Genomic DNA, 27018 nt, shown 5'->3' with positions numbered 1-27018 from the left:
TGAGGTGCAACAAGAAAGAACAAGAAGAAACTGGCACCATTTCCCCTTAACATCTCTTGCAGCAGCAGGTGGAACAGATGTAGCAGATGTTGTTGGAAACGGCGATGCAGCAGAAAGACAAAATCTATTCCTATGAACGATGGATTTCTGCCTTTATGAGCCGAGTCAGCTAAAGGCATATTGCACAGCACAGAAAGTAACGGAATAGCACAAGTACCAAGTTTACTGACAACTACATTGGTAGCAAGTTATCATGACTGGTCTGTGGACTGCAGATGGGTTTAATGACACTGATTTTGATGTGACACATTTGATGTCACAATTTTTTTGTTGTTGTTGTCAAAACTACTGGTGTCACACCACTAATAGACTTAGCCTAAAGAACCTTTCAGCACCAGATGTGGTCTTGCATTTCACTGTTCTATTTTTTCTTTTCTGTAATTGTTGGTTTATAAAAAAATGCATGTGTCACAACTTTTGCTGTGAAGCAACTTTTCGCCGCTGTGAGCGTTAGAGAGGTTCTTGGCCTTAATAAGTTGGCCAAGCTTTATGTCAATTATGTCAATAGTCAAAAGACTTTGCCAGCATTGCAGTTTGGGTTAACAGGTTAACACTGGAGTATCTTTAGCCAAGTCTCAGGCATGTACCTCAGTATCCACAGGTCCATCCGAGTTCTCTTCTTCTGAGTCCAACAGCTCCACAGCCAGCTGCACAGTCCCCTTAGACTTCTGGAACAGTAACTGTAATAAAAAAAAAAAAGAAGAAAAAAACGTTTTATGTGTAGCTGACATACTCCATTTGTACACTGCATTTGGCTAACTATAATAATTATACATGCAGCCTCTGATCTCATATAAATGGTCTCATATAAATTGAGAGACAATATGGAATCTTTGCATTTTTAAAAACTCATTTGTACAAACTATTGAAAGAGTCAAGGCCAGTTATAAAATCTAAGATGCACAGTTTCTTTTATACATTCACATTTATTAGCCTAAAGTTTTAACCTAAAATGTTGAGAAAAAAAAAATACATTATACACTCTATTGATACGCATCTATATACACAAATGAAAGTGTGGTTAAAAGTAGTTAAAGTGGAAGAGGTGAAAAGCGGCAGCAGATAACAGAGTGACATTGAGAGATGTGGTCATTAAAACAAAAAGCAGTGATTTTAGCCGATTAAGCGTCTTTGACCGATAGCTTGATGGATGGTCAATTGGTTTGCTTGAAAAACCAACAGAAAGGTCTTATCAGCATTTCCTATACAACCATCCTTTACTACGACTTCAACTTTGTCACTGTCAATATAATTCTGGTAAAAAAAAAAAAAAAGCACTTTCTACCAACACACCATAATATCTTCCCTATACTACTGATACCACTTCAACCCTTCCAGTAAATTGCTTTTCTTAAAAGTGACTGCATAAAACTACAAAAGCCCAAACTACACATCAATTTTGATGCGAACATTTAGTGTATGCGTAGCCTTTCAAAGTATATCCCATTTGATTGCGTGCGTGAACACAGGAACACAACAGATGCACACTAGAAAGCTTCATCTTTGTCCAACGTCTGCGCTATTTGTCTCCAGAAGTTACGACCAATAAACATGTCTTTTAAACTAGAGTTTCAGGTATTTCCTAACTCCCTCAACACAGATGTCTATTGTTGTTGGCATCTCTAGTGGTTTATTGTTGCTTTTCCATCTCCTCCATTGATTTTTTTTTTTTGACTGTGAAACAGTGGTTTGAGCCAGTGTTGCCAACTTGTGGATAAACTAATTAGTGGAAAAAATTCAAGGTGCATATGTGAGCTGCACATACATGTGCAGTAAGAAAAAAAAAATGCATGTGTATAGTAAGGCTGTGTGTCCACAAAAGCAACTTTGGGTAAGCAATCACCATTGTCCCTTTTTACCCAGCCCTCCAATCACAGTGGAGAAGGGGCGGGACAAATACCACACCAACCAACCACCACATCATGCTGCTTGTACAACAGCAATAGACGACAAGAATAATAGAAGAGTCAGGGCAAATATTTTACACTGTATCAACATTTTTATGTAGAAACAATACAGAAACAAACTATCTATGAAATGAGGTACTAGTAACACTTCCACGGATATTCCGTATCATAGCAAGCAAAGCGTCTCAACTGAAAAACAACAACAAAATACTGTGCTGTCGAAGAGCTCTCAAGCGCCCACAGCTAGGCGTTTTTAGCAAAGCGCCTGATGTTTTCAGCTGGCTAAAAATGCTTTGGTGGACACACGACCTAAGCGCTTATATGTTGATATATGATATTTGCATATGTGTATGTAGCATATGTGTAAAAACCAAAGTATGCTTTGGGCTTTAAAGAGAATCTACTTTGGTAGCTTTATCCATATCACACCAATTACATAATAATAGAGAAGTGCAGAGTGTGTCTAGTTAAAGTAAAGAGATAGTCGAACCTTAAAACAGTTCTCGTCGGACATCAGCTGCTCGGCTTTGCGCTGATAGGATGTCTCAGCCGTACCTCTGGATGTTTGGGTAGAGAGGGACCCACCGGTGGCTTTGTTGGAACACTCACCAAGGTAAAGATCAGTCACCTGTACACAGATCTCATCGCTTACTATATGCTGCAGCTGTGGGAAAGAGAAAAGGAAAGAGAAAATAGTAAGATGAGATTCTGTAACACTGAAAATGTTCACTAAAGGCCCCGACATACTTCAGGTGAAATTGAAGAAGAAACTGATGAGATATCATTTCAAACAAAATCCAGCCAGAACAAAGTTTCTTTGGAGTTCATTTCTGGAGTTCACCCTGGCAAAGAAAACATTTTCTGGAAAGTTTGTTCCGACTGGTAAACACCTTAGAACTACCATTGGTCTGTGGCAATTACGTAATAGGTAGGTATGCTCTGAGGCTCTGCCTTCTTTATTGTGGACATCATCTCTTGTTTAATTTCAGTCCGTCAAGGTCAGACGCGAGGAAAAACATGAATTGACTAGAGTGATGAATTGCAGAGCTTGTACAAACACATACATATTGCTATGATCAGATTTTTTCTTAACTGCTGTTTTATCACTGTAATTTTTGTTGTGCGTTTATTTTATTACAGAGAGGAAAGTGCACAGCACATATTTACATATTCATCTAAACGCCGCTCCCAGAAGTGTAGGTGAAGTCGGGATGTTCACTAAAAGTACATTTCTGCAAAGTACCTACTTCTTTACATAACAGTAAATTGCTTTGTACCCGTAAGCAAAGAAAAAAAAAGAACTTTGCTGCGAGTATATTGGGGCCTTAAGCTAAAGCCAAAATAACAATGAAAATACATGTAATATAATAAAAAATCCATACCTGTCTCACTATACTCTGGATGAGTTTGTCCATGGTGAAGGCAATGTAGGCATGAATGGTAAACATTTCCCTCAGCTGGTCCTCGTATTGAGATGTTTCCATGTTGCCATCCAGAAGGTTTCGCACCATCTCCAAGAAGGCAGAGTAGTAGTCTTCAACGTCGATGTCCACTGCAAAACAAACTGGAAATTTTTAATTTATCCAGCAACTGGCATTATCGATAAACAAATTACAGCCAATCTGTGAGTCGCTCAAGTAGTTTCCATGGTGACAGGGCCCTGAGGGTTGGAGGCAAATCTGAGAGAAATATCATTAGCTCCAACAAGTGTTAAGACTCTTCAGAGCGACTGATAATAAAACATCTCAACCTTGCGCGAAACATGCTGACACAATGACTGCCAGCGTGAAAACGGAGTGAAAAGTGGAATAAATGAATTTGCAAAACAAACAGTTGTGTTCTGCTCTATAAACTGAAACTTACTGGGTTCTTTCAAACGCAGCTGGATGGCCGGGCTGTCGTTCTTCTCTCTTTTCAATCCCAACACGTTCCTTTCCCACTCCCTCTCTCTGGCGTCTTCCTCGATCTGCTTTTCCGCCTGCCCGTAGATCCGTAGCAGTCGGGAGCACAGGATCTGGTGCAGCCGAAGGAAGATGTACCAGTTATTGTTGACATAGAAGAGGTTGTAGGCATCGTCACAGTTACTGAGCTTCTGCTGTGTAGCTGCTGTATGGCTGAAGAGGAGCTTAGACTTTGCAGACGTTGTCCCATTGTGCTTTTTAGTCCCGTCTTCATCTGGTTCGGTCTCCTCTTCTTCCTCCTCCTCCACATCAGAAAGCTCACCACGCCGGGCGAACAGCATGTCGGGGATGAAATGGTAGATGATCTGTTTGATTTTATACTTGTCGTCTTTGTGGATGCCGGACTGCCTCTTGACATGGTGGATGATGAGAGCAGCTGCGTCTTCCAGAATCTGGCTGTCCTCGTACATGAGGGTCATGTGAGGGCCTGAGGGAGGGGCGGCATTGTCTTCGGAAGCCTGCTCCTGTCGCTAAGTGGATGAAAAGGTCATTATAAGCAATCCGACAACACTTAAGATGCCTTTCATTTTTGTGTATGTACATTTTGAATGTTTCTTACCTCATCATAAAGAGACTCGATTTCATTGAGCAGCGTCTTGGAGCGAAACACCTTTGTGTCATTCTGTTTGAAGTTAATACCTTGGTGATCTAAAGACTTCAGGTAATACTTCTCATTCTGTTCTCTCCAGATCTTATTAAAGCCACGCTGAGCCTCTCGCCATTCCTCTTCTTTAATTTTCAGCCTAAGAAGACAAACACATAATGAGTTCTGTGAGAAAAACCTGAAATGTAAAGAACTGAGTAAGACAGCTCTCCCTGTCTGAAAAAATGTAAGGTCATAATGATGCTATAGGACAGTAATAACATAAATATTAAGGTACTAAGGTTGCACAAGTGTTTTTATTGCATTTTGACAAAAACAAAAAAAAAACCCTAATTGCGATACATAAACGTTTAACATATTTCTGCTACTTAGATATCAATTAAAGAACAAAAGCCGTAAAAATCAAATTGAAATAACAGGCCTCATATTTAACAGGGTGTGAAACACGTTTGGCCCAAATTCTGCTGCCAATAGGAACAATACAATTTGCTCTTAAGGGTATTTTGTTTTATTTAAAAGAATTTAGACCTTTAGTTGATTTGTTTGCATTCATATCCTACCTGAATTTGAAATAAATTGATTGATTGATTGATTGATTTAACTCCAAATCCATTTGATGGGACTGTAATATTAATCATTTATTATAAATATAGTACTTATTCAATTTTGACGACAGAAATGTATATTTCACATTTTTTTCACTTTCACAAGGCAAAACTAGGCAGTCTAGTAGGAAGAACTAGTAGCCACAAAATGTTTTAAATAATGTGAACATGGAGTTTAATAATCAAATTAAGGCAAATCACGATTTTGATTTTAAATTGAAAATTTAAAATGTGATATTGAAAAATTTCCACATTCACGTAATAAGCTTTTTTCATTATACTGCAAAAAATACTATGGTACTATCATGGTAAATGTTCAAAAAAAGGTTTTAAAAATAAATCTTTCCTATTTCATGCCACAATAGTCAGACAATAACATTTATGCTTACCTTTTGAGTACAATAGGTACAGAGACAGCAGGGTTGGTCTTGAGTCCATCTATGATGTCTGGAGCTTTGTCACCATATATCCTCTGAATAGCTTTACGGTGGATGACCTCAGAGGAGCCTCCAATGGTGTTGTCCAGTCGGAACTTGGCTTGTTCCTCAGCAGACATGCGTGAGAGCCTCTTTTGAACAGCCTCCAGAACACGGATAGTGGCAAGATTTGTCTCCAGAACCACATCAAGCTGCATGACACATGACATGTTTGATTAAACACTGAACTGAATATCCAATTACACTTAACTCTGTGACAGTGAAGCTTTGTTTTAAAGCTTACCTCAAAGCGCTCATCTTCACATCTATATATATGCTCTTCATACTGGGTCTTTTTGGAGCTGACAAAGGTTGAATCCTCAGACCAGGAAGGAAATGACACCCACGTATCATTCAACACCTGAGAATTATTCAACATTAGCATAATGCTGTCACAATATCACACTTTCAATACACAATTATCATGTCCAAAAGAATTTGCGATATTACATCTATAGAAATTTAGAAAAAAACAAAAAAACAAAACAAAATGCTATCAGTTAGGAAAAAAAAAACTCCCATAATGGCAAGCTAACTTAATATTTAATTTTTTAAATATCATGATTATCATCAATACTGGTATATTGCAACACCCTTACATTAATACCTTAGCAACTACTCCCCATTTAATTGCATTAATCTGCTTTAACATGGTATTTTACTCTAAATGTAGTTATTAGCATTGATTTAAAAAAAAAAAAAAAAAAAAAAAAAACTTTTGTGGTGTGATGTTTGTACATACAATTTGAAATTATTATTTACAAACATCACACCACAATCGAATGGTGTTCTCACCTCTTTGCACAGTGGAGTCCTGCCGGTACATCGAGGCTGCTGGAAGCTCTTGGGTAGGGCTCTGTAACTGGAGCCCAATCTCTTGCAGGACGCATAATCAATTTCCATCGCAATACCTTCAGTGGCTCGCTCTTTGGGAAAGCTCTCAATATGGGGACACTCTCTGTAGCCGAGGAAGTTCTTGAACCATGTAAAAAGCTCTGGGAATTTTCTGATAACCAGAAAAGGCAAAAATGTCATTTATTAAAATATTAACATGTAATAAAGTGTAACCAATAATCTTATTGGTTTTTAAGTTATAACTATGTAATCAAATTAAACAATGGCTACATAAAAATCAGACTGCAAGTGTCTCACAGATGTCAATATGAAATTAAACTGAATTCCACTCACCCCAAAAATGGCAAGACCAACTGCACAAGTTCAGCCCGAGAAATCACTTCTTGATTGAAGATGACCAAACAGCGTAAGAAATTGTCATAAGCCTCTGAACTCCGCAGTGCTTTCCGCACCTAAGAGAGCAGAGCATTTAAGCCACATAACTCACTTTAATCCTTGTAATATTTACTCTACCAACATAATGCCTTTATTTTTGTATTCCAATGTAATCACTGCAAGACTATATTAAAAGCAATCACCTTTTCAAAAAAGAGAGATTCAGCACCAATTCCAAGTTTGCTGGCTTCAGCCATTGAATCTTTTCCCATAAACTTTTGCTTTTTCTGTTTAAGAGTTGAAAAAAAAAGAACATGAATATTGGATAATAATACAGTGTAAAAACAGCAATAAAAGTACAGTAACAAAGTTTTACTCACCTTAACAGGGGGTGTAGTGGGCGTCCCAGTGTGTCTGCGGATCTGACAGCCATTCTGGTTAAAACTCTGTTTATGGTTAGGCTGGGGTCTCTTTACCGTCCCTCCACGATCAAGACGCACAGATTCAGCCTTCTCGGCTGTAGTCTTACTCAATAACTGAGGAGAAGAGAAAAAGCTTATGAATAATAAGCCAAATGAGTTCAGCTCCATGATTTTTAGTTATGACTATCCAACCCTCTACGCACACCTTGAATAGAATTGGCATTGGCCAGTAAAAAGTTATTATATATATATATATATATATAGGACGTAGCATAAGCTTTTTGAACTGCAAGATTTTAAGCTTTCTTCGTACATTGAATACGGAAGGTGGTCTGGCGGATGCTAGATATTTTACTTCATAACGTGTTAAATATGGATATTTTTTACACAAACGCATCGCTTCGCTTCAGAAGGCCTTTATTAACCCCCCGGAGCCATGTGGAATATGTTTATGATGGATGGATGTGGATGGAAGCACATTCTTCAGATCATACTCGTGACCCATGTTTACTGCCATTATAAAGCTCAGATGCATCAGGATATTTATTAAATATCTCCAATTGTGTTCATCAGAAAGAAGAAAGTCATATACACCTAGGATGGCTTGAGGGCGAGTAAAGCATGGGGTAATTTTCATTTGAAAGTGAACTAATCCTTTAAAACAGGGACAGTAGTAGGTGAGCGCTTGCACATTAGTTCTGTTTGTTCTTAAAGGCTGAATAATACCAAATGAACTCTGCTTTGACAGGAAAAACAACAAAGAATATAATTTACATGTAGCGCATCAATTCTACTTGGTATGTAAGACTCCCTTGCTCTCTCTCTTTGTGTGTGTGAAAAAAAACACTGAGCGCTCTCAGCTAAGTGACAAGTTGGGAGCCATCAAATACGCTGTGCATCCACTGAGATTAATTGCAATAGTGCGCTATAAAGACGGAGAACCAACTCTCAAGTGCTCAGTCAAAGTGTTCAAGATGAGTGAAGGCGAGTGAAAATATATCTGTGCTAAACTCATACTTAGCCTCTAACTCAAACACTGCCTAATGGCTAATGGAACATTACTTAGGTGCCAAGCATGAACATTCAGTTGCATATGTGAGTGATTTACTCGCTTTTTAGATGGTTGCCATAAATACCTACCGCTGAACTGTTGGCATCTGGCAGGAACTGGCCAAATTCTGAAAGGAGGTCCTCCTGGTTCTTGAAGAGCTGGGCCACCTGAGCATACACCTGCTGCTCTGTGAGAGTGGGTGTGTAGTTTCCCCCTGCCTCCTTAGCATTACGCTGCTCCTTCTATATAACAAACAGAACAGAAAGTTTACAGTAAGCTTGCAGCATGAAGGGCTTTAAATATACATTACTGTTAAAAAGTTTGGGGTCAGTAAGACTTTTTAGTGTTTTGAAAGAAGTCTCTTATGGACATTTTTGTATTTTACTTGATCAAATATTTGCTCAAAAATACAGTAAAAGAGAGGTAATATTGTAAAATATTACAACTTTTCTATTTTAATATATTTTAAAATGCAATTCATTCCTGTGATGTCAATGCTGAATTTTCAGCAGCCATTACTCCATTTGAAATAGAAATCTTTTCTAACATTATAACATTATATGTCTTTGCTGTCGTGTTTGATCAATTTAATGCATCCTTGCTGAACTGAAATTAATTTCTTTCACAAAAAATAAAATAGAAAAAGAAAAATCTTACTTTTGAACAGTAGCTTACTTAGCCGAATAAAAAGGTTGGTTGTACTACACAGCTGTACAGAGCGTTTTGACATGGATATTGCCCTCAGTGCCTCAGCTCTCACCTGGTATGTGTGCAGAATTTCCAAGAAGGATTTGTAGACCTCTGGCTGGCCCTGAAATCGGTTCTTGATTTTGTTCACGTAGCTGATAGCGTGGTTGAACTCTACAGGCTGGTTGTTCTGTAGCGGGGTCGAACCGGCAGTGCTGCTGCTGATGGGAGTGTGGGACTGGACCGAGGGTGAGCGCGGGGAGGCGTATGAGGGAATGGACGGATTAGGCTGGCTTGTTGGGGTAAGTGCGGGAGACTGCATTGGCTGCGGAACATAAAACTAATTTAGACAACTTTGCAAATATACAACCCAAATCTGTACAGAAGGTAAAATAATTCAGTTTTACCTTGCTGATCTTGGCAGGGGTTGGCTGGCTAGGGATGACCAAGGCAGCAGTGCTGGTGGGAGCTGCTGGTTGGGTCTGGCGCTGTGCTGGCTGTGTTATGGGGAGGTCCTGGACAGAGATACCATGCGGGGTGATGTGGTGGATCTGGCCAGGAGTGGTCACATTAACCAGATCATTGGTCTGAACCTCAATCTTGTAACCAGGAGGCAGGAAGGTGTTGAAGCCCATGATGAGGTCTGGGTGGCCTTTGAAGAGCTGGGAGACTCTGCTGATCACACCTGGTGTATCAATGCTGATAACACAAGAACAATACACTTATGGTATATGATTTGCAATGTCCCAAGAATCAACTTTTTTTCTAAACTCGTAACACCAAGTATTAAACTTCAAAAACACACTGGAAGCGTTTGTACAGCATCATAGCAGTGGCTCCAAAGCTACATATAAAGGTGAGAATTTCTTTACAAATACAATTATACATTTGTTTTTAGAAGTTGTTCATTTATGAACTTGATAGTCTTGTAAGTTTGTTAACATGAGGAAGTATACAACATTGGGTAAATCTTCAATAAATATTTTTGATTCTTTATTTTCTTTCCTGACATTACACTAGACATGCTTATTCTGTGCATGTTGAGCACTCGCAGCAAAAATAGACTCAGCACAGAAAACCTCGCTTCCGTGCTGCTCACGTGTTTCTCCTGCTCCCGGTGTAAATGCACCCAGTATGACTGCATATGTATAGTGAATTGTGATTGGGTACACAGGACTCCAGACATTTGAGATCAGTAGCACAGGTGCCACCAAGTTATACAGATGGTGGTGCCAGTATGTGGATTTGGTAGCACTGGGGGGATTTTTAATCCTAAAATTACTATTGTTTTGCATTAATAAGTGCGGTTACTAATAATATTACAAATTTGACAGTAAAGCACTGAGCTTGAACTGAGATGCAGATAAAATTAACTTGTATTAACAACAGTAATATGCAAAAACCTAATTTTTATTGGGAAAATATAAATATTATTAAAAGTACCATTGTTCTTCTATAGTATAATACTGAACTGACCGAGAGCTCCAGTGATTATAAAATGAGCTATCTTTATTTACTTTCTGTGTTCAGTCGCATTTTGAAGAAACGTTTTGGTTTTTCATGAGACTTGGTCACTTGCTACCTTTTCATATATTAGGGAAATGGAAAGTCAACAAGTGCTCCTCTGTCACTTTTTTACTGTTTTATAGTGGTAATTTCATGTCTCTTTTTAAAATAAAAATGTTTGTTTGCCACAAAGTCTTAGTTTTCCTACATCTTTAAACTTTTATTTTTACAAATCATCACAATTAAAATAACAAAAAAAAAAAAAGTGTAACATCAAAAAGTGTGAACTTTATTAATTCTGTGGCGAATATATGTTTCTTATACTGTATGCAACAGAAATGGCAGCTCTTATCAGTTAGGCAACGTGGTGGTGGCACCAGTGTTGCAAAATGCGTCCATTTGGTCTCAGTCTGGAGCCCTGGTACAGGTGACATATCCAGGACTTCTCCACCATCATTTAGTCAGGTTAAACACAGCCCCTGCAAGCTTGTGTTCATCTGCTTCTACTTTAGAGTGCAACGCCCACATCTAAGCATTTAAAAAAAAAAAAAAAAAAAAAAAAAAAAAAAAAAAAAACCTGTTTCATTGACTATTTAACCATCTATAGCTACCTTAGTTAAACGTGTGGTCACATTAACTATCATTTTAAAAGGCATCTTCCTTTTTAATAGAATTGGTTTTTGTACACAAGACAAATACTGATAGATACAAATACATAAGTGTGATGAGCAGCTCTAATTTAGCATTCATATACTTAGATCTAAAGCCTGACACCTAAGCTTAAAATATTATACTTCTGCTGCCATAAAAGCACTGGTATTTCCTTCTGGTAATACAAATCTATTAGAGGTGCAGCTGATCATAAAACTCAAAGTTTGAAACAGATCAGTCTTTGGATGAGCAAAAAAAAAAAAAAAAAAAGAAGAAAGATATACATAACCATTAGGCTACAACTGCTCCTAAAATATTATATGCACGCACACACACAGGGCTTGACATTAACATCTGCCAACCCACCAAATGCGGGTGGATTTCAGCAGTGGCATGTAACGCAGTCACTCCTACTACTTCTACACTTTGGCGGGCTGAATTTTTCAATTGTAGTCTTTTAAAAAGGCATCTGAAATAATAAACTAAGTGCAATGTAGTGTTTCAAAAATATCTGTTTTTCAATACATATCAATACTGAAATATCTGAAACGCTTCCAATACTAATTTTCCGCTGAATAGATACCAGCTGTGCTTTCAGCATATGACAGCGAGTTGACACACAATCCCGCCTCCTCTCTCTCACTCGTTTCATTTGCTCCAGATGAATATTGTAAGTGTTACCAGGGTTTCAAATTCAGCGCGGGATTGCACGTACTGCGCATAATTTTACTCACTGCCACAGATTCCGTGCTCACACCAAAGTGCACGCACACAAAGCCGCCTCTCAGTACTAAATTGAGTTCTTTCTTTACTGCTTATTATGCTTAAACAGTCAAATACACACAAAATAATGTCAAAATTCCGGTCTTGACAAGTATTCACATAAACACAGCCAGTTATGTTTTAAGCGAACGTAAACAGTTGAGAAAAAAAAAAAAAACATTTTATACTATAACACACACTTATACTGCCATCAAGTGGTTATACTATGCATTACATTTGATTTTATTTCTTTCAAAAAGATGGCACGGAATCTGCATATTTTTAACACAATGCATTAATTATAAAAAATATTTTTTTGTTTGTTTTTTATTTGTATTTTATATAGAAATTAATTGTGTATAATTTATTATTTAGAAGATATGAGAAACTTCCAGTTTCCCTTTTTGTCATTAATTTAATCCCTCACCATTGTAGCATCTGGATCAGACACAAAATTATTCATTTTATTTAATGAATAATCCAGAAACTCTCCCTCACAAGTTCTGTTAACCCATCCCCCACAACTGCAACACACAGGCAGAATAGGTGTTCTGTTCCTGTTTTATTACCTTCAGAAATTTGCAGAAGACTTGTGACTCCAACTTAACTCTTATTGAGAAGGACAAATAAACCCTTTTAATCCTATATATTCTATATATAACTTCCGTTTCCTATTTAGTAATTAATGTTACATGTTGCTAACTCTGTGACACATTAGTATTATAAGAATCTAGAGATTCTTCTCTCATTCATCCAATCCAATGTCTTATGCTAATATCCTGCCAAAGGGACAAAGACTCGTAAAGTTCCCTCTGATTTGTAAAGTTCCACTCCTTATTGGCTCAGACACCTCAAGAGGGTGTGGCATCTTCACCCCTTAAAGGGTTAGTTCACCCAAAAATGAAACAATGTCATTTATTACTCACGCTCATGCTGTTCCACACCCGTAAGACCTTCGTTAATCTTCGGAACACAAATCAACATTTTTGTTGAAATTCGATGGCTCCGTGAGGCCTGCATAGGGAGCAATGACATTTCCTCTCTCAAGATCCATTATTGTACTAAAAACATATTTATATCAGTTCATGTGAGTACAGTGATTTAATATTAATATTATAAAGTGACGAGAATATTTTTGGTGCGCCAAAAAAACAAAATAACGACTTCTTTAGTGATGGCCGATTTCAAAACACTGCTTCAGGAAGCTTCGGAGTGTTATGATTCTTCTGTGTCGAATCATGATTCGAATCGCATGTCAAGCCGCCAAACTGCTGACATCACGTGACTTTGGCGCTCCGAACCACTGATTTGACACGCTGATTCATAATGCTCCGAAGCTTCCTGAAGCAGTGTTTTGAAATCGACCATAACTATATAAGTTATTTTGTTTTTAGCGCACCAAAAATATTCTCGTCGCTTTATAATATTAATATTGAACCACTGTACACACATGAACTGATTTAAATATGTTTTTAGTACCTTTATGGATCTTGAGAGAGGAAATGTCATTGCTCCCTATGCAGGCCTCACGGAGCCATCAGATTTCAACAAAAATATCTTAATTTGTGTTCCGAAGATTAACGAAGGTCTTACGGGTGTGGAACGGCATGACAGTCATTTTTGGGTGAACTAACCCTTTAAAATCACTGATCACAAGACCACGCTCTCTTCCTCTTCCCCTCCTCGCTTTTTTTTTACTGAGAAAACTCTGATGTGAAGATGATGCTGTACTAGAAGCTTCTAAGGAACCCCAAGCTTGTGCCAGGCTCTAGCCTAGACTTTTCATTCACCAAAGATCCAACTAGTTCTCTCTCATCAAGACAACATCAGCAAAGATCAACTGGAGCCTCAACAAATTGCATCAGGACAGTTCAATTTAAATGGGCGAGACATGCAAATATCAAACTTAGTCTCATTATTTGATACATTAAGTATCCTTACTCCCCTTTAAAAAAAGGTTTGTTAGAACTAAACTGATGGTTTAATCAAGGCTGTTGATCTGCTGAATTTCAAACAATGCAATAACTTCTTGCTTTCCTGTATTCTGCTTCAGCTCTCTCTTTCCCTTGGTAAACTGTATGCATGAATGTGTGTGAATGTTAGAGTAGTTAAGTGTTTAGTCTAGTTAATAAAGTCTTGTTCACGTCACACGTAAAGTTGTCCATGATTCATGCTGAGTAGTACTGTACAATAAGAATGTTATTTCCCATAACCTGGGGCCGGTTGCACCAGCTGGATGTAAAAAGTTGGGTGTAAGCTCTACGCTGGACTTAGTTACATCCAGCTTTCCAATGAAAATTTACACCTGTTGCACCATCTAAAACTACGACTAGGCGCAGATACGCTGGCATGTTCTACAGCATTGTTAGTTGAGACGCCGCTCGCGTTACTATGGTGATCAATTTGAATTTATTGGCTCCAACGAATAGATGAAAAATGACTGCTGAGCCAAAAAAAAGAAAAATAAATTACTCAGATTGTGAAAAGAAAAATTATTGAGCTATTCAGTAAGTATATGCAACCTGCTGAAACGAAACCTTTCAATAAATTATCTGTCTCCATATACATCTACCCCCGGTTTCACAAACAAGGCTTAAGCTAGTCCTAGACTAAAATGCATGTTTGAGCTGTTTTAACTGAAAGCAAGTAGTATTGGCATATCTTAAAATTTGTCAGAGCCATTGTTTTGTCTCAAGATGCACACCAGTAATGTTATTTTCTAGGGTATGTTCATAAAAGCTACTTAAATACCCTAATTGAACTAAGGCCTAATCCTGGCTTAGGCTAAGCCCTGTCTGTGAAACCGGGCCCTAAAGTCTAGAGGATTGGTCCGGTCTCTCATTACTCTTTCACACCGGAAAGCCCACTGATCATGTAGCATGTATAGCAGATGCGCCATCGTCTCAACGTTTTTATTTATCTTTATTTTCATTTATTTTTATTTTCACCAACAGGTATTACTTCTACGCAGGACTTAAAATGCATTTTACGTTAAGCTTAGTCTTACGACCGGGTGTGCGTCCTGCTGGTGCAACCGGCCCCTGGAAATTAACATTTCTTAGAATAAACAATTAACACTGAGTGTTCATTGGCCAAACAGGTTAATTGAATGTAATATTAATTTTATTACATTAAGTTAATTTTATTAACTGATCCAAATATTTATAATTAGTTACTAATTAACTAGCTATGATTAATTATTCATATTTCTTTTGAGCTAATTTGTTACACAATGGCAACACCGTTCAAGATATCCAATACCCCTTCAGCTTCATGCTGACTGAGTTTGATGGCAATCAGATAAATCCCCTATGGAGGAATATATCAAATTCCAGAGCATGCGTTACAGAGCTTTCTGATGGACTGGCGTATGACTTTGGGTGTACTCACACTAGACGATCTGAACCATGCCGAACCATGCCCAAACATGTTTGACCCCAAAAGTATGGCTCATTTGACTAGTGTGATCACTCTGTACCCCCTTGAAGAGGTGGGCTCGGGAGCACAGAACAGCTACTACTTTTGTGTGTGCTACTGTCATCATTACGACAGCAAACATCTTCTATTACTACTTGAACAGTACACTTCTCAAATTAATTTAATTAATTTGAGTATATTAAAGTTCATAATGGGTATGGTTCTCACCTTATTGATGATCAGGAATTGTAGTTTGCGAGTAAAGCATCAATTTCCTCCATTAACGTCAGCTGCCTCTGTAATAATCTTCTGATATGTGCAGCACAATCAAATGAAAATCGCTGCGCAGCATAAATCATAAATCTATTAGGCAGTCTGTAAGTGAAAGTGCTTTTCTTCCTGTTTTCTTCAAAACAAAAAGTTGCATTGCAAAAGCGTGCTCCGGCCTGGAACATTAAGTGCAATGTAAGTGCAGGCCACCGGGGAAGTGGGGAGGAGGGACAATCGCGCCAGGGCATGGTAAGGCACGGTAGTGTGAGTACGCCATTAGAGTATAAAAGTTGTTTGACCCAGTGAGGTCTATAGAAGTGTATGAAGTTTTGTTAAAGTAGGTGAAAAGAGTGAGCCACAGAGCCCTAAAATTGCCCGAAAATTAAATATAGGTTAAAGACGCCTTTTGTTTTTTTGATTAACATTAATGACACAGACAGCAGCAGGTGCATAGTCTGCTGTAACTTTAAAGGATTAGTCCACTTTTAAATAAACTTTTCCTGATAATTTACTCACCCCCATGTCATCCAAGATGTTCATGTCTTTCTTTTGTCAGTTGAAAAGAAATTAAGGTTTTTAAGGATAATATTCCAGGATTTTTCTCCATATAGTGGATTTCAATGACTACCAACAGGTTGAAGGTCCAAATTGCAGTTTCAGTTCAGCTTCAAAAGGCTTTAAACGATACCAGACGAGGAATAAGGGCCTTATCTAGCGAAACGATCGGTCATTTTCGAAAAAAATACAACCGTTTATACTTTATAAACACAAAATATCGCCTTGAACGTACTTCCCGTTTCCGCATTCTTCAAAACGCTTACGCTGAACGTCCTACGCCTTCCCTATTCTACTTACGGAAAAAACGGAACTGGCGCCGCGTTCGTTCCGTAAGTAGAATAGGGAAGGCATATGACATACAGCGTAAGCGTTTTGAAGAATGCGGAAACGGGAAGTACGTTCAAGGCGATATTTTGCGTTTATAAAGTATATACAGTTGTATTTTTTTTCAAAAATGACAGATCGATTCGCTAGATAAGACCCTTATTCCTCGTCTGGTATCGTTTAAAGCCCTTCAGCTGCACTGAAACTGCAATTTGGACCTTCAACCTGTTGGTAGTCGTTGAAATCCACTATATGGAGAAAAATCCTGGAATGTTTCCCTCAAAAAACGTAATTTCTTTTTGACTGACGAAAGAAAGACATGAACATCTTGGATGACATGGGGGTGAGTAAATTATCAGGAAAAGTTTATTTAAAAGTGGACTAATCTTTTAAGACATAATGCATGGATCCAATATAATGATACACATCCAATTTCTTTCTTTTTACATTCCTTTCACTTAAGACATAACTGACTGCGTTTACGAGAATACTTGCCGAGACAAGTATTTTTGAGATACGTTTGTGTGTAGTTGTCCGTCAAGCACAAGGGAATGTGAAAGAGAACTCAATTCTGTGTTTGCGCAGAAATGCGGCTCTCTGTGTGCGCACTTTGAGTGTTTGCACACAGAAAACTGGGCACAAGTAGAAAATTGAGTTCTCTTTTGCATTTTCTTGCGCTTGAATGGTTTAAAATCGCAAGACTTAGAAACGTGCAAATAATTAACTTTCACTGTATAATGGCTAAAGTTTACAATTAATCTGTAGGCCACATGGGTGCTGAACCGTGGGGTCTGGTCCGTACAGATCAGGGATAAACTACGATCCGTTAGACCGCTAAAATCTATTAACAGAACATATGGAAATATGAAAATAATTAATCAGTAATTCGAAAATGAATTTTAGAGGTAAATGTGCAAACTTCAGAAGAAACTAACATACGATACCAGGTATGATCACTGTTCTTACAAAATTAATCAACAATTACTCTCTTCACTGCTTGGCCTACTGGTGCCAGCAATTCCTCTATCAATGACAAAGAAAGGGGGGGTCAGAGCACAAGAGCAGCAACAAGTAAGTACAAAGACAGGTTAATGGCTCGTTCACACAGAACGTGTCTTTGTGTCTAAAAACGCAGTGCTCAGGAATGGTTTTAAAAAAGCGCAGCACAGAACGCGAGGGTCTCGAGACAAGCTGACGTGATGCAATAACTGCAATAACAAACAAATAAAACAGTTGCCACGCAAACTTGCTACTGTAAACAGAAGCACGCAATGCTTGCCCTGTCTCCGAGTTCTTCTGATCAGTCCACTGTTTTGGAAGTGACATTGAGGAGCGGCGTGTAAAAGTTGAAATTCTTTTAACTTGACATGGCGTCTTCAAAATGTACTCATGTGTGAGACGCTGCAAAAGACGCGAGCACAATGGTCATACGCGTCCGTCTAGCGCGTTTACATAGAAAAACAATGGAAAAGTAGCACACTGGAATGGAAAAGCGCATTCTGTGTGAACGGCCTCTAAGTGTTTTTCTCAGCAATCCTGACCAAAGATAAAGTCTCCAAGGCACGCTACAAAACTAGATCATTCCATTCATCGTGAGGAGCTAGACTGAACTAGAAGGGACAGAAACACAACAAGCCCAAAGAAGAAGAAAAAAATCATAACAAAAACATAACTCACGCTGACCTTTGAGACTTGAACTCCTTCATGATATCCAGGAAGTCATTGTAGACCTGCGGCTGATTGCCAAACTGAAGTTTAACTTGATCCAGATAGGAAAGAGCATCTTCAACCTGAAATCACAAAAAATGTCAGCTCTCCAGCACTTCATCTAAACTAAAGCAGATAATTTCCATACTCTACTAGACAGATCTCTTACCTTAAGCCTTTGAAACTGCTGTTGGCCCAGTGTTGGGGCAGGGGCAGGGGTAGCATGAGAGTGACCCTGGCCCACAGGCTGGACAGCCGGTCCATGGTGATGAGGCCCACTGTGCACAGCTGAACTGCTGGTGTGACCATGTCCCCCAGAACTCTGGGCCATTGACAACTGTTAGAGCAGGAGGAGAAATGGTTAACCATCAGGGCTGCTTACGTGAAGTAAAATGTAATTTCCTTTTGAAACTATGCAATGAATTCTCATTTGTAAAGTTTTATATAGCCCAGAAGTGCTTTAAATAAATTAAATGCACACAGTGTTTAATCTGTCAGAGTTTGTCATCTCCTGCACATTTTGACCAATGAATTTCCATGAATTATCCAGTCAATCATGATTACTGGATTCATTATTTTTATTTAATTTATAGATGTAGCACTCACAAACAGCAATTTCTAGCCAATTAAACATTTAAATAGAACAGTGTAACTCTATAAAAAAAAAAATATATATATATATATATATATATATATATATATATATATATATATATATATATATATATATATATATATATATATATAGAGAGAGAGAGAGAGAGAGAGAGAGAGAGAGAGAGAGAAAATAAGTAAAAAATCTAAAAGGAATTTTTTTTAAACCATGCAAAAAAGTGTTTTTGGTTTATAAAGTATATATATATTTTATTAGCCATTTTCACTATTTTAAAATCCCTTAAGGTTTCCAGATTATATTCATATTTAATATTTATGTATTATATTTAATACATTTTTATATATATATATATATATATATACCAAGTGTGCTGATGACTTTTTAGTACCTGATAGGTCTGTGAGACAGAGTACTGCATGCTGGACGATGGCTGCATGTTATCTGGTGCAGTCACGTAGAGGGAGGACTGGGAGGCAGGGTTGAGGACGCGGTGCTGAAAGCTGTCCACACCCCCGGGGAGCCGCCGCTGAGAGCCGATCACTGTGTCCTGATCCTCCAAACGCCGCTTCATTATGTACTCATGCTCCTTACTGCAGCGGAAACTACAACAACAAAACAGTAACAGGGCTTGGCATTAACTTCGATTTTAATTTAGACTTTTACTCACATATAAACCTTGATCAGCGAACATAAACAGATGCTGAACTGAACATGAATGACGCACGAGAACAAAACCTCTTCCGGAAGCTCAAATGTGCCGCGTAACCAATGAGGTTCATTCTTGCGTGTTACGCAGCAAATATGAGCTTCTGGAAGAGTTTTTTTTTCTTGTGCGTCATTTATGTTCGGTTGAGCTTCTGCTTATGTTCGCTGATTAATGTTTACATGCAAGTAAAAGCCTTTAATTAATTCTGTTCATCATAAGAAGTGATTGAGTTTCTTTGAAAATTTGAACTAAATGGCTCAATTAATATGGATAGGTTTTCCAATCTCTTTATGAACTTTTTGAAGCATCAAAGATCAAGTTGCAAAGGCAGTCAATGGAGGGACAGACATTTCTCAGATTTCATCAAAAAGATCTTCATTTGTGTTATGAAGATGAACTAACCCTTTAAGCACAATATATAAGTAGCGAAAAAAACCTCAATTCAGTACTAAGAGGTGCCTTTATGTGTGCACACTTTGAGTGTGATCACAAAATCCGAGAGAATAGGTAAAATGATGCATAATACACAAAATCCCAAAATGAAATTCAAGCCCTGTAACACTAACAATATTCATCCGGAGGAAATTAAAGGAATGAGTGAGGGGAGGCGGGTTTGTGTGTCAACTCGCTGTCGGAGAGATGAGAGAGTGAGAAAGCACAGCTGGTATCATGTATCTATTCTGCAGAAAATGAGTATTGAACGCATTATTTTTCAGTATCAATATGCATCGAAAAAAAATCTATATTTTTGACAACACTACACACAGTTTATTATTTCAGATTATTTCAGCCTTTTTAAAAGGCTGCAATTTTAAATTTATAGCCTATATATTATATATAAAATTCAACCCGTCAAAGTGGCTAGCAGGAGTGACTGCGAAAAATCCATGTATCTTATGCTGTTAAACTGATATTTCACCCAGAAGTGAACTAGTTTTGAACAACATGAGAGTAAGTAAATTACTAAATGTTTGTGTAAACTATTCCTAAAAACCACATGATCGAAAGAAACCAGAAGCCTGTTGCATGAAGCCGGTTTCAGTTGCTAGCCAGGTAAGTTTGAGGAAACTCTGTCTTTTTATTTTTTTATTTTGGGGCTCAAGAAGGTGAATTATTTTTTAGCAGTGTTCATCGCCATGGTAACTTATGCTACACAGATCACAAACCAAAACTGGACCAATGAGCTGTGAGCAAAGTGATATACATGTGCTGCAATAAAGCCTGTACCTCCAAATTAAAGCAGTTTATTGTGAAAAGATTTGAGAGACAAAATTGCCAATTTTTTGCTGCAAATTATTGAATACATTTATATTATATGAATTGTGTTCATATAATTGATTCATTGATTCAATTATATGAATTGCCAATTAATATTAAACTTTGCATTTAAATGAATATAAATACATACATACAAATACAAGCTTTAATATAGAAAGCATTTAAAATGACTAACCTTGTGTATTTTCTTTTGAGCTCTGTGAACCTATATAAATGATTATTTAATTTGATTCACTTGCATTGATATAATCAGATATTTTCTTTTAACTACCTTGTCAAACTTTCACTGCAGCAGCAGAGTTTATTCGTGCCTAAAAAAATGCATTTAAATTCATGACATTTTTCATAACAATCTCTTCAGTAGAGAAGTGAATTACAAACACTGGATCAAACCCTGGATCAAACTGACAGAGTTTATAGAGCGTTGTGAGCCTGCTGAATCTGATCTAAACAAGGTTGGATTTGTATGGTTTTGTCAACTCTAAACCTACTCTGAAACTCAGTTTGTTCAGCTAGCTTCATGCAACAGGCCACAGAAATCTGTTTTTAGACAAATACATGTAGCTAACCAAATACAACTTTCATTACAAAAATAAAATGAAATATTTTAGGTAAATCAGCCAAAGTGTTCAGCAAACATCCCACTTTGTGAAGTTTGTTGAAAAATTCACTATGAAGAATATAGGGTAGTTTTAAGTTGTTCAATATTTTTGGCCACTACATAATTTCCAGTGTGCCATTATATAGTTTTGATGACTTAACATTCTAAAATGTGACAATGAGTACAAAAATAATGGCTATACTCATTCTTTTGGATGAATAAGTCACAAGTTTGGCTTATTCATGCCTTATTACTACAGGCGTGTCCAAACTTTTTGAATTTCGTGGTCTATGAATTAGATTATAACAGGTTTGTCTAAAGAAATGTATTATGCATAATAACCCGAAAGTGTTTAAATCCCACGCTGTCTTGAAAAACTCAACGTGTCAGCAGCCTGCTTGAGAGGAGATCAACTTTATGGCTTTGTGACACCTGTCAAATGTACTCGTCAAACGTTATGACCTTTTGCCACTACTCACATGAGACTGCGACAAAACTTTAAACAGCTTTGTTACAGTTTTCTAAAAACCTGTGTAGGCGGATAGTGGTGTGTAAACACTTACACTCTGAGGCAAACATGCTGGGGCATGCGTGTCGTCTCACTTTTATTTGAATGGCTAAACTCGGTTTCATACAACCGGACAGTTGTGTGTCAGGCCCGAGACTATTTGACCCACACACTCTACAGCACACTGAAATGCAGAGTACGACTTGATCGAAAACACGTAGTGTGTTTTTAAATGTGTACGTATGCATGTTTACAAATGTTCTGGCTATTAAAACGCGTTTTATCAAGCCGATAAAGCTTGTTGAGGCGTTAAAGGAGGCGGTGAGCAGTAACCGCCTCTGTCCGATGCAGAGTTCAGTCCAACACAAACTGATCACACCAAAATAAAAACACGATCCGATGACCACCGCATCGATCAGACCCAGCAAATAGCATCTAATAAATCGTCAAACACCGAGAAAAGGTGATAAGGCAGCCTGGTTAGCACTCGATATTGCCAAATGTTTCTTGCTACAAATCAGGAAGTCCTACTGAATGGTTTCTACCGGTAAACACACAACTGCTCAGTGATCAAAGCAGCACTGTTATCCGGTAGTCCAGAAGACACCATTAAACCAGTACTGATCGCTGACAGGTCAAAGATAGTGAATGATAGCTAGATATTCATGATGCTGATCAACCCAGCAGAGCTTAAAAACCTTATGTAGCCATTCAGGCTAAGTGCGACTGGCTAGCGCCTCGACAAATACTCTTATATAATCACTGTTGTGGCATGCATCACTTCAAATGAACTCGATTTAATGTCGCTAACTTTGAATTTCACTTCACCCAGGTGATTCAGTGGCCATTTGGTCAGGAAAGCGGTTTAAGCGTCATTAACCAGAGTCTGCTACTTTTAGCCTGAATGAAGCACTGCGACGACAACAGCTAGCGAGCGTCCGCTAGCACGCAAGAGCCAACTCACCCCGCAACAGACACTCCGGATCACTTCTTTCTGCTCCGCTGTGAAATCAAAACCTATAAAGCTCGGTAACAGCGCTCTCAAACGTTGAGTCGTGTAAGGTTCGGATTTGAATGGCAAATTAAAAATACACGTAAGCACCATTCAGTCAAGGCGCCAGACCTCAAATTGCATGCTAGGTTGCTAATTGGCTAACATGGGAAAACAACCTCAGCAGGAGGATCCTCTGGTGGGGGCGTGGTTTTGAAGGAGGCGGAGTCAACAAACTCCAACCGAGAACAACGATTGGTGGGGCGTTGGTGAAATTCGAATATATCAGATTTCTGCTGAATTTACCCGCCTCCTCTCTGACAAAAGGAGCAGTGGTGGAGATTCATTTCAGTGAGTCGATTCATTTGAATCAGTTCACAAAAGATTCCTGCTGTTGGCTGTTGCAGGTGTGTATGGATCATTGCATTCTTCTCTACTATGTAGTTTGCACGAATTACGTTCAAATAAACGTACTTCATCAGTGGCCAAAAAGTCAGATAGCCTGTACGTCTGTTAAATGTAAGCACAGGCGTAATTTGGGGGTGGGACATGTCCTCACCACTTTTTGCCTGTGTCGAGATATTGTCCCCACCATTGGCGAGGGCACCTTGCAATATTGGATAAATCCGTTTTAAACCAAGAAGGCGAGCCAATGGATATCACCGACACAAGCAACGTGCAAACTCTGCGCAACAGTTAAAGGGGTTGAAAAAGTCTCGGTCAGTATTCACTACAGAAAGTGAAAGTAAAAAGTGGCGGAGCTGTCGGCATCTGACGCTGTTTTAACGGAGCATATTCTCTCAGAGACGACGAGAGACGAAATTCAACATAATATGCTGATAACGATATTCTTGATTTATTCCATTATTTCCATTATTTCTCTTGTGGCCCGTACATAAAGTGAAACAAACAGGTTGTTTTTAACAGGTTGTGTTTGAAGTAAAAGCTGCTCTTAATTTTCATTGATGACTGCAGTGTTAGGAAATATTATAGACTGTTAATAATAATTAATTGTAGGCTATAATAGACCTACTTTTTTTTTTTTTTTACATTTTCAAAGACGAGCTAATAGCCTAATATTTTATTATGCAAGCACGTTAGTGATGCGTTAAGAAATTATTGCGGGGCAAATTTATTAAAATATTTATTTAATAATAAAAGTAATATAATAGTAATAATAATAGACTAGAATAATGTAACAGCCTAGCCTACATTAATTGGAAATGCCGAATCCTCTTAAGGGTTAGTTCACCCAAAAATGAAAATTATGTCATTAATCAGTCACCCTCATGTCATTCCACACCCGTAAGACCTTCGTTCATCTTCGGAACACAAATTATGATATTTTTGATGAAATCCAAGAGGTATATGACTCGTCCATAGACAGCAATTTAACCAACACTTTCAAGGTCCAGGAAGGTACTAAAGACATTGTTAAAACAGTCATCATGACTGCAGTGGTTCAACCTTAAAGAAACACTCCACTTTTTTTGAAAATAGGCTCATTTCCCAACTCCCCTAAAGTTAAATAGTTGAGTTTTACCGTTTTCGAATCCATTCAGCCGATCTCCGGGTCTGGCGGTACCACTTTTATCATAGCTTAGCATAGTTCATTGAATCTGATTAGACCGTTAGCATCTCGCTCAAAAATAACCAAAGAGTTTCGATATTTTTCCTATTTAAAACTTGACTCTTCTGTAGTTACATCGTGTACTAAGACCGATGGAAAATGAAAAGTTGAGATTTTCTAGGCCGATATGGCTAGTAACTATACTCTCATTCCGGCGTAATAATCAAGGATCTTTGCTGCCGTACCATGTGTGCAGCAGGCGCAATGATATTACGCACCACCTGTGACCCCCGCCTTCTGCACCCATGGTACGGCAGCAAAGTTCCTTGATTATTACGCCGGAATGAGAGTATGTTTCCTAGCCATATCGGCCTAGAAAACCGCAACTTTTCATTTTCCGTCGGTTTTAGTACACAGTGTAACTACAGAAGAGTCAAGTTTTAAATAGGAAAAATATCGAAACTCTTTGGTTATTTTTGAGAGATGCTAACAGTCTAATCAGATTCAATGAACTATGCTAAGCTATGCTAAAAGTGGTACTGCCAGACCCTGAGATCAGCTGAATGGATTCGAAAATGGTAAAACCCAACTGTTTAACTCTAGGAGAGTTGGAAAAGAGGCCTATTTTCAAAAAAAGTGGAGTGTTCCTTTAATTTTATGAAGCGACAAGAATACTTTTGTGTGCAAAAACAAAACAAAAATAACGACTTTATTCAACTTTTCTTCTGTGTCATTCTCATATGTTGTTTACGTAAGAACGCCAACTTATTATTGGCCGGCTCCTGCATCAACATCACACGCATGCGTCGTGCTGCTCACGTGATCAGCTTTGGCCAATACTGAGCCAGCATTCGGAGGTAAACACAGAAGCCTTCACTGAGCTTACTGCATCACCTAGGTAGGAGACTGACAGGGAAGAGAAGAGATTGTTGAATAAAGTTGTTATTTTTGTTCTGTTTTTGCGCACAAAAATTATTCTTAAAGTTGAACCACTGTAGTCACCAGGGCGGATTAAGGTGGTCAGGGGCCCCTAGGCTGCACTTTGTGTAAGGGGTTAATCATTATGCTTTACTGGAAAAATGTATTTAGTGCAATTTTCTTTCTTAGAACTATAGTTGACAGCATATACAAACAAAAATCTACTTTTCTTCAACGCAAAGGTTTTATTTTCAACTCAGCAATAAAATAAGAACAAATAAAAAAAATGCCAAACAGCACAAATAAATGCAATAGAATAGAGAGCTATGAAACTAAGTTTTTCAGGTTAAGTAGGTTTTTATTCAGGTAAGAAATACTACAGAAATTAAAGTAATCAAATGTAAAATAACACATCTAGTGTTATTTTACATTGGTTACCTTAATTTCTGTATTCTTTATTGTAAATATTAAATACAGATTTATTCTTACCATAAAGTTATAAAACGTATTCAGTCAAGAGCAGAAAGTGATTTTCTTTGTCTTTTGTTCTTTAAATAACATGACAGACAGCTGCAGGAATATTGGACTGCTGTCCCTTTAAGAGTTTATGAACGGACCCAATACTGTTACACAACATGTGTTCTCTTTCTTAGCTATTTAACGATCCAAAACTGACTGTGTTTATCTAAATAATTGCCAAGAATTGCCATAATTTTGTATGTATTTGACCTTTTAAGCGCAGTAAGTCACTCATTTTGGTACTTGTGTGACTCTGTTTGACTTCTGTCTCTGTTTGAGACTGAGTGTGGCTTGTTCGCTCCACTAATTTAGGCCATGTTCACACAGCAGCAGAATACGGTTGTCAGTCCTGTATTTGAGTCCTTAATACGGTTACACAGTACGGTTATTGTATTTTGTACAATGTTAATTGTACACTGTAAAGCGTCCTTGAGCTCTGGAAAGGCGCTATATAAATAAAAATTATTATTATTATTAGTAGTACGGTTATTTATGGATGTGACAACCGCATTTTATAACCGAACTCACACCTGTAAAGTTTCAGGACTGACAACTAGTTGTCTGTCACATCATACAGAGAAGCTCTTCTAAGGTGTTTTGTGTGTGGTTTCGCTTTCGGTAACTTACAGCGTAAGAGATATGAGCAGTGCGTCATCTTAAGGTGTTAGATCCAGTCACTGTTCTCCACCGGAGCGGCTCCAGTCAGTTTTGTGTTTCTTTTCCAAATTCAAATGCCGTGTCATGCGCGAGAGGTCGCAAAAGACGTAACAATGGTTAAAGACTCTGACTACCCAATGTTTACATGTTGCTGTTGGTTAATGAAGTTTGAATGGATAAATTTGCAGTTCAATTGGTCTCTTGTCATGTCAAAAGTGATGAGACTTCTGTCATGAAACTCTAAATGGGCAGGCTAATAGGTCCTTAACTCAACTGCTCGTAATCACATCATTATGCTCGTAATCATCTAGGCTATAGGACACAGATGATTGGTTCCTGCTGTATTAGTAGCCAATGAGCTTGCATGCTCAGTCTTCAAATACATGAGTAGCATTTGCCTTAGCAGTGCAGCACGCTTTTCATCTGCTACGGGTAATTTATCTACACTATATTGTA

General features: G+C 38.0%; 1 protein-coding gene across 7 annotated transcripts in view; it reads right to left on the bottom strand.

Annotated features, from left to right (window-relative positions):
- Positions 1-27018, bottom strand: part of sin3ab (SIN3 transcription regulator family member Ab) — a 47028-nt gene that overhangs the window by 8538 nt on the left and 11472 nt on the right. Inside the window, exons 1-18 of one of the 7 annotated variants that reach the window (XM_048185195.1) lie at positions 23078-23191; positions 19203-19416; positions 18368-18535; positions 18169-18281; positions 9411-9702; positions 9077-9328; positions 8406-8558; positions 7224-7379; positions 7047-7130; positions 6802-6920; positions 6409-6619; positions 5858-5974; positions 5527-5765; positions 4488-4671; positions 3831-4398; positions 3350-3531; positions 2458-2631; positions 648-740 (exon numbers count right to left, since the gene is read on the bottom strand). In XM_048185195.1, coding sequence (XP_048041152.1) covers positions 648-740; positions 2458-2631; positions 3350-3531; positions 3831-4398; positions 4488-4671; positions 5527-5765; positions 5858-5974; positions 6409-6619; positions 6802-6920; positions 7047-7130; positions 7224-7379; positions 8406-8558; positions 9077-9328; positions 9411-9702; positions 18169-18281; positions 18368-18535; positions 19203-19385 — 3288 coding nt within the window. In that variant the 5' untranslated portion in view covers positions 19386-19416; positions 23078-23191. The other 6 variants (XM_048185194.1, XM_048185199.1, XM_048185198.1 and 3 more) reach the window with 6 other exon arrangements.

This window comes from Megalobrama amblycephala, linkage group LG3 (assembly GCF_018812025.1).
Source record: "Megalobrama amblycephala isolate DHTTF-2021 linkage group LG3, ASM1881202v1, whole genome shotgun sequence".
NCBI lineage: Eukaryota > Metazoa > Chordata > Actinopteri > Cypriniformes > Xenocyprididae > Megalobrama > Megalobrama amblycephala.
Note: the sequence above shows the minus strand (reverse complement) of the source record. Positions and strands in the feature narration are given on the sequence as shown.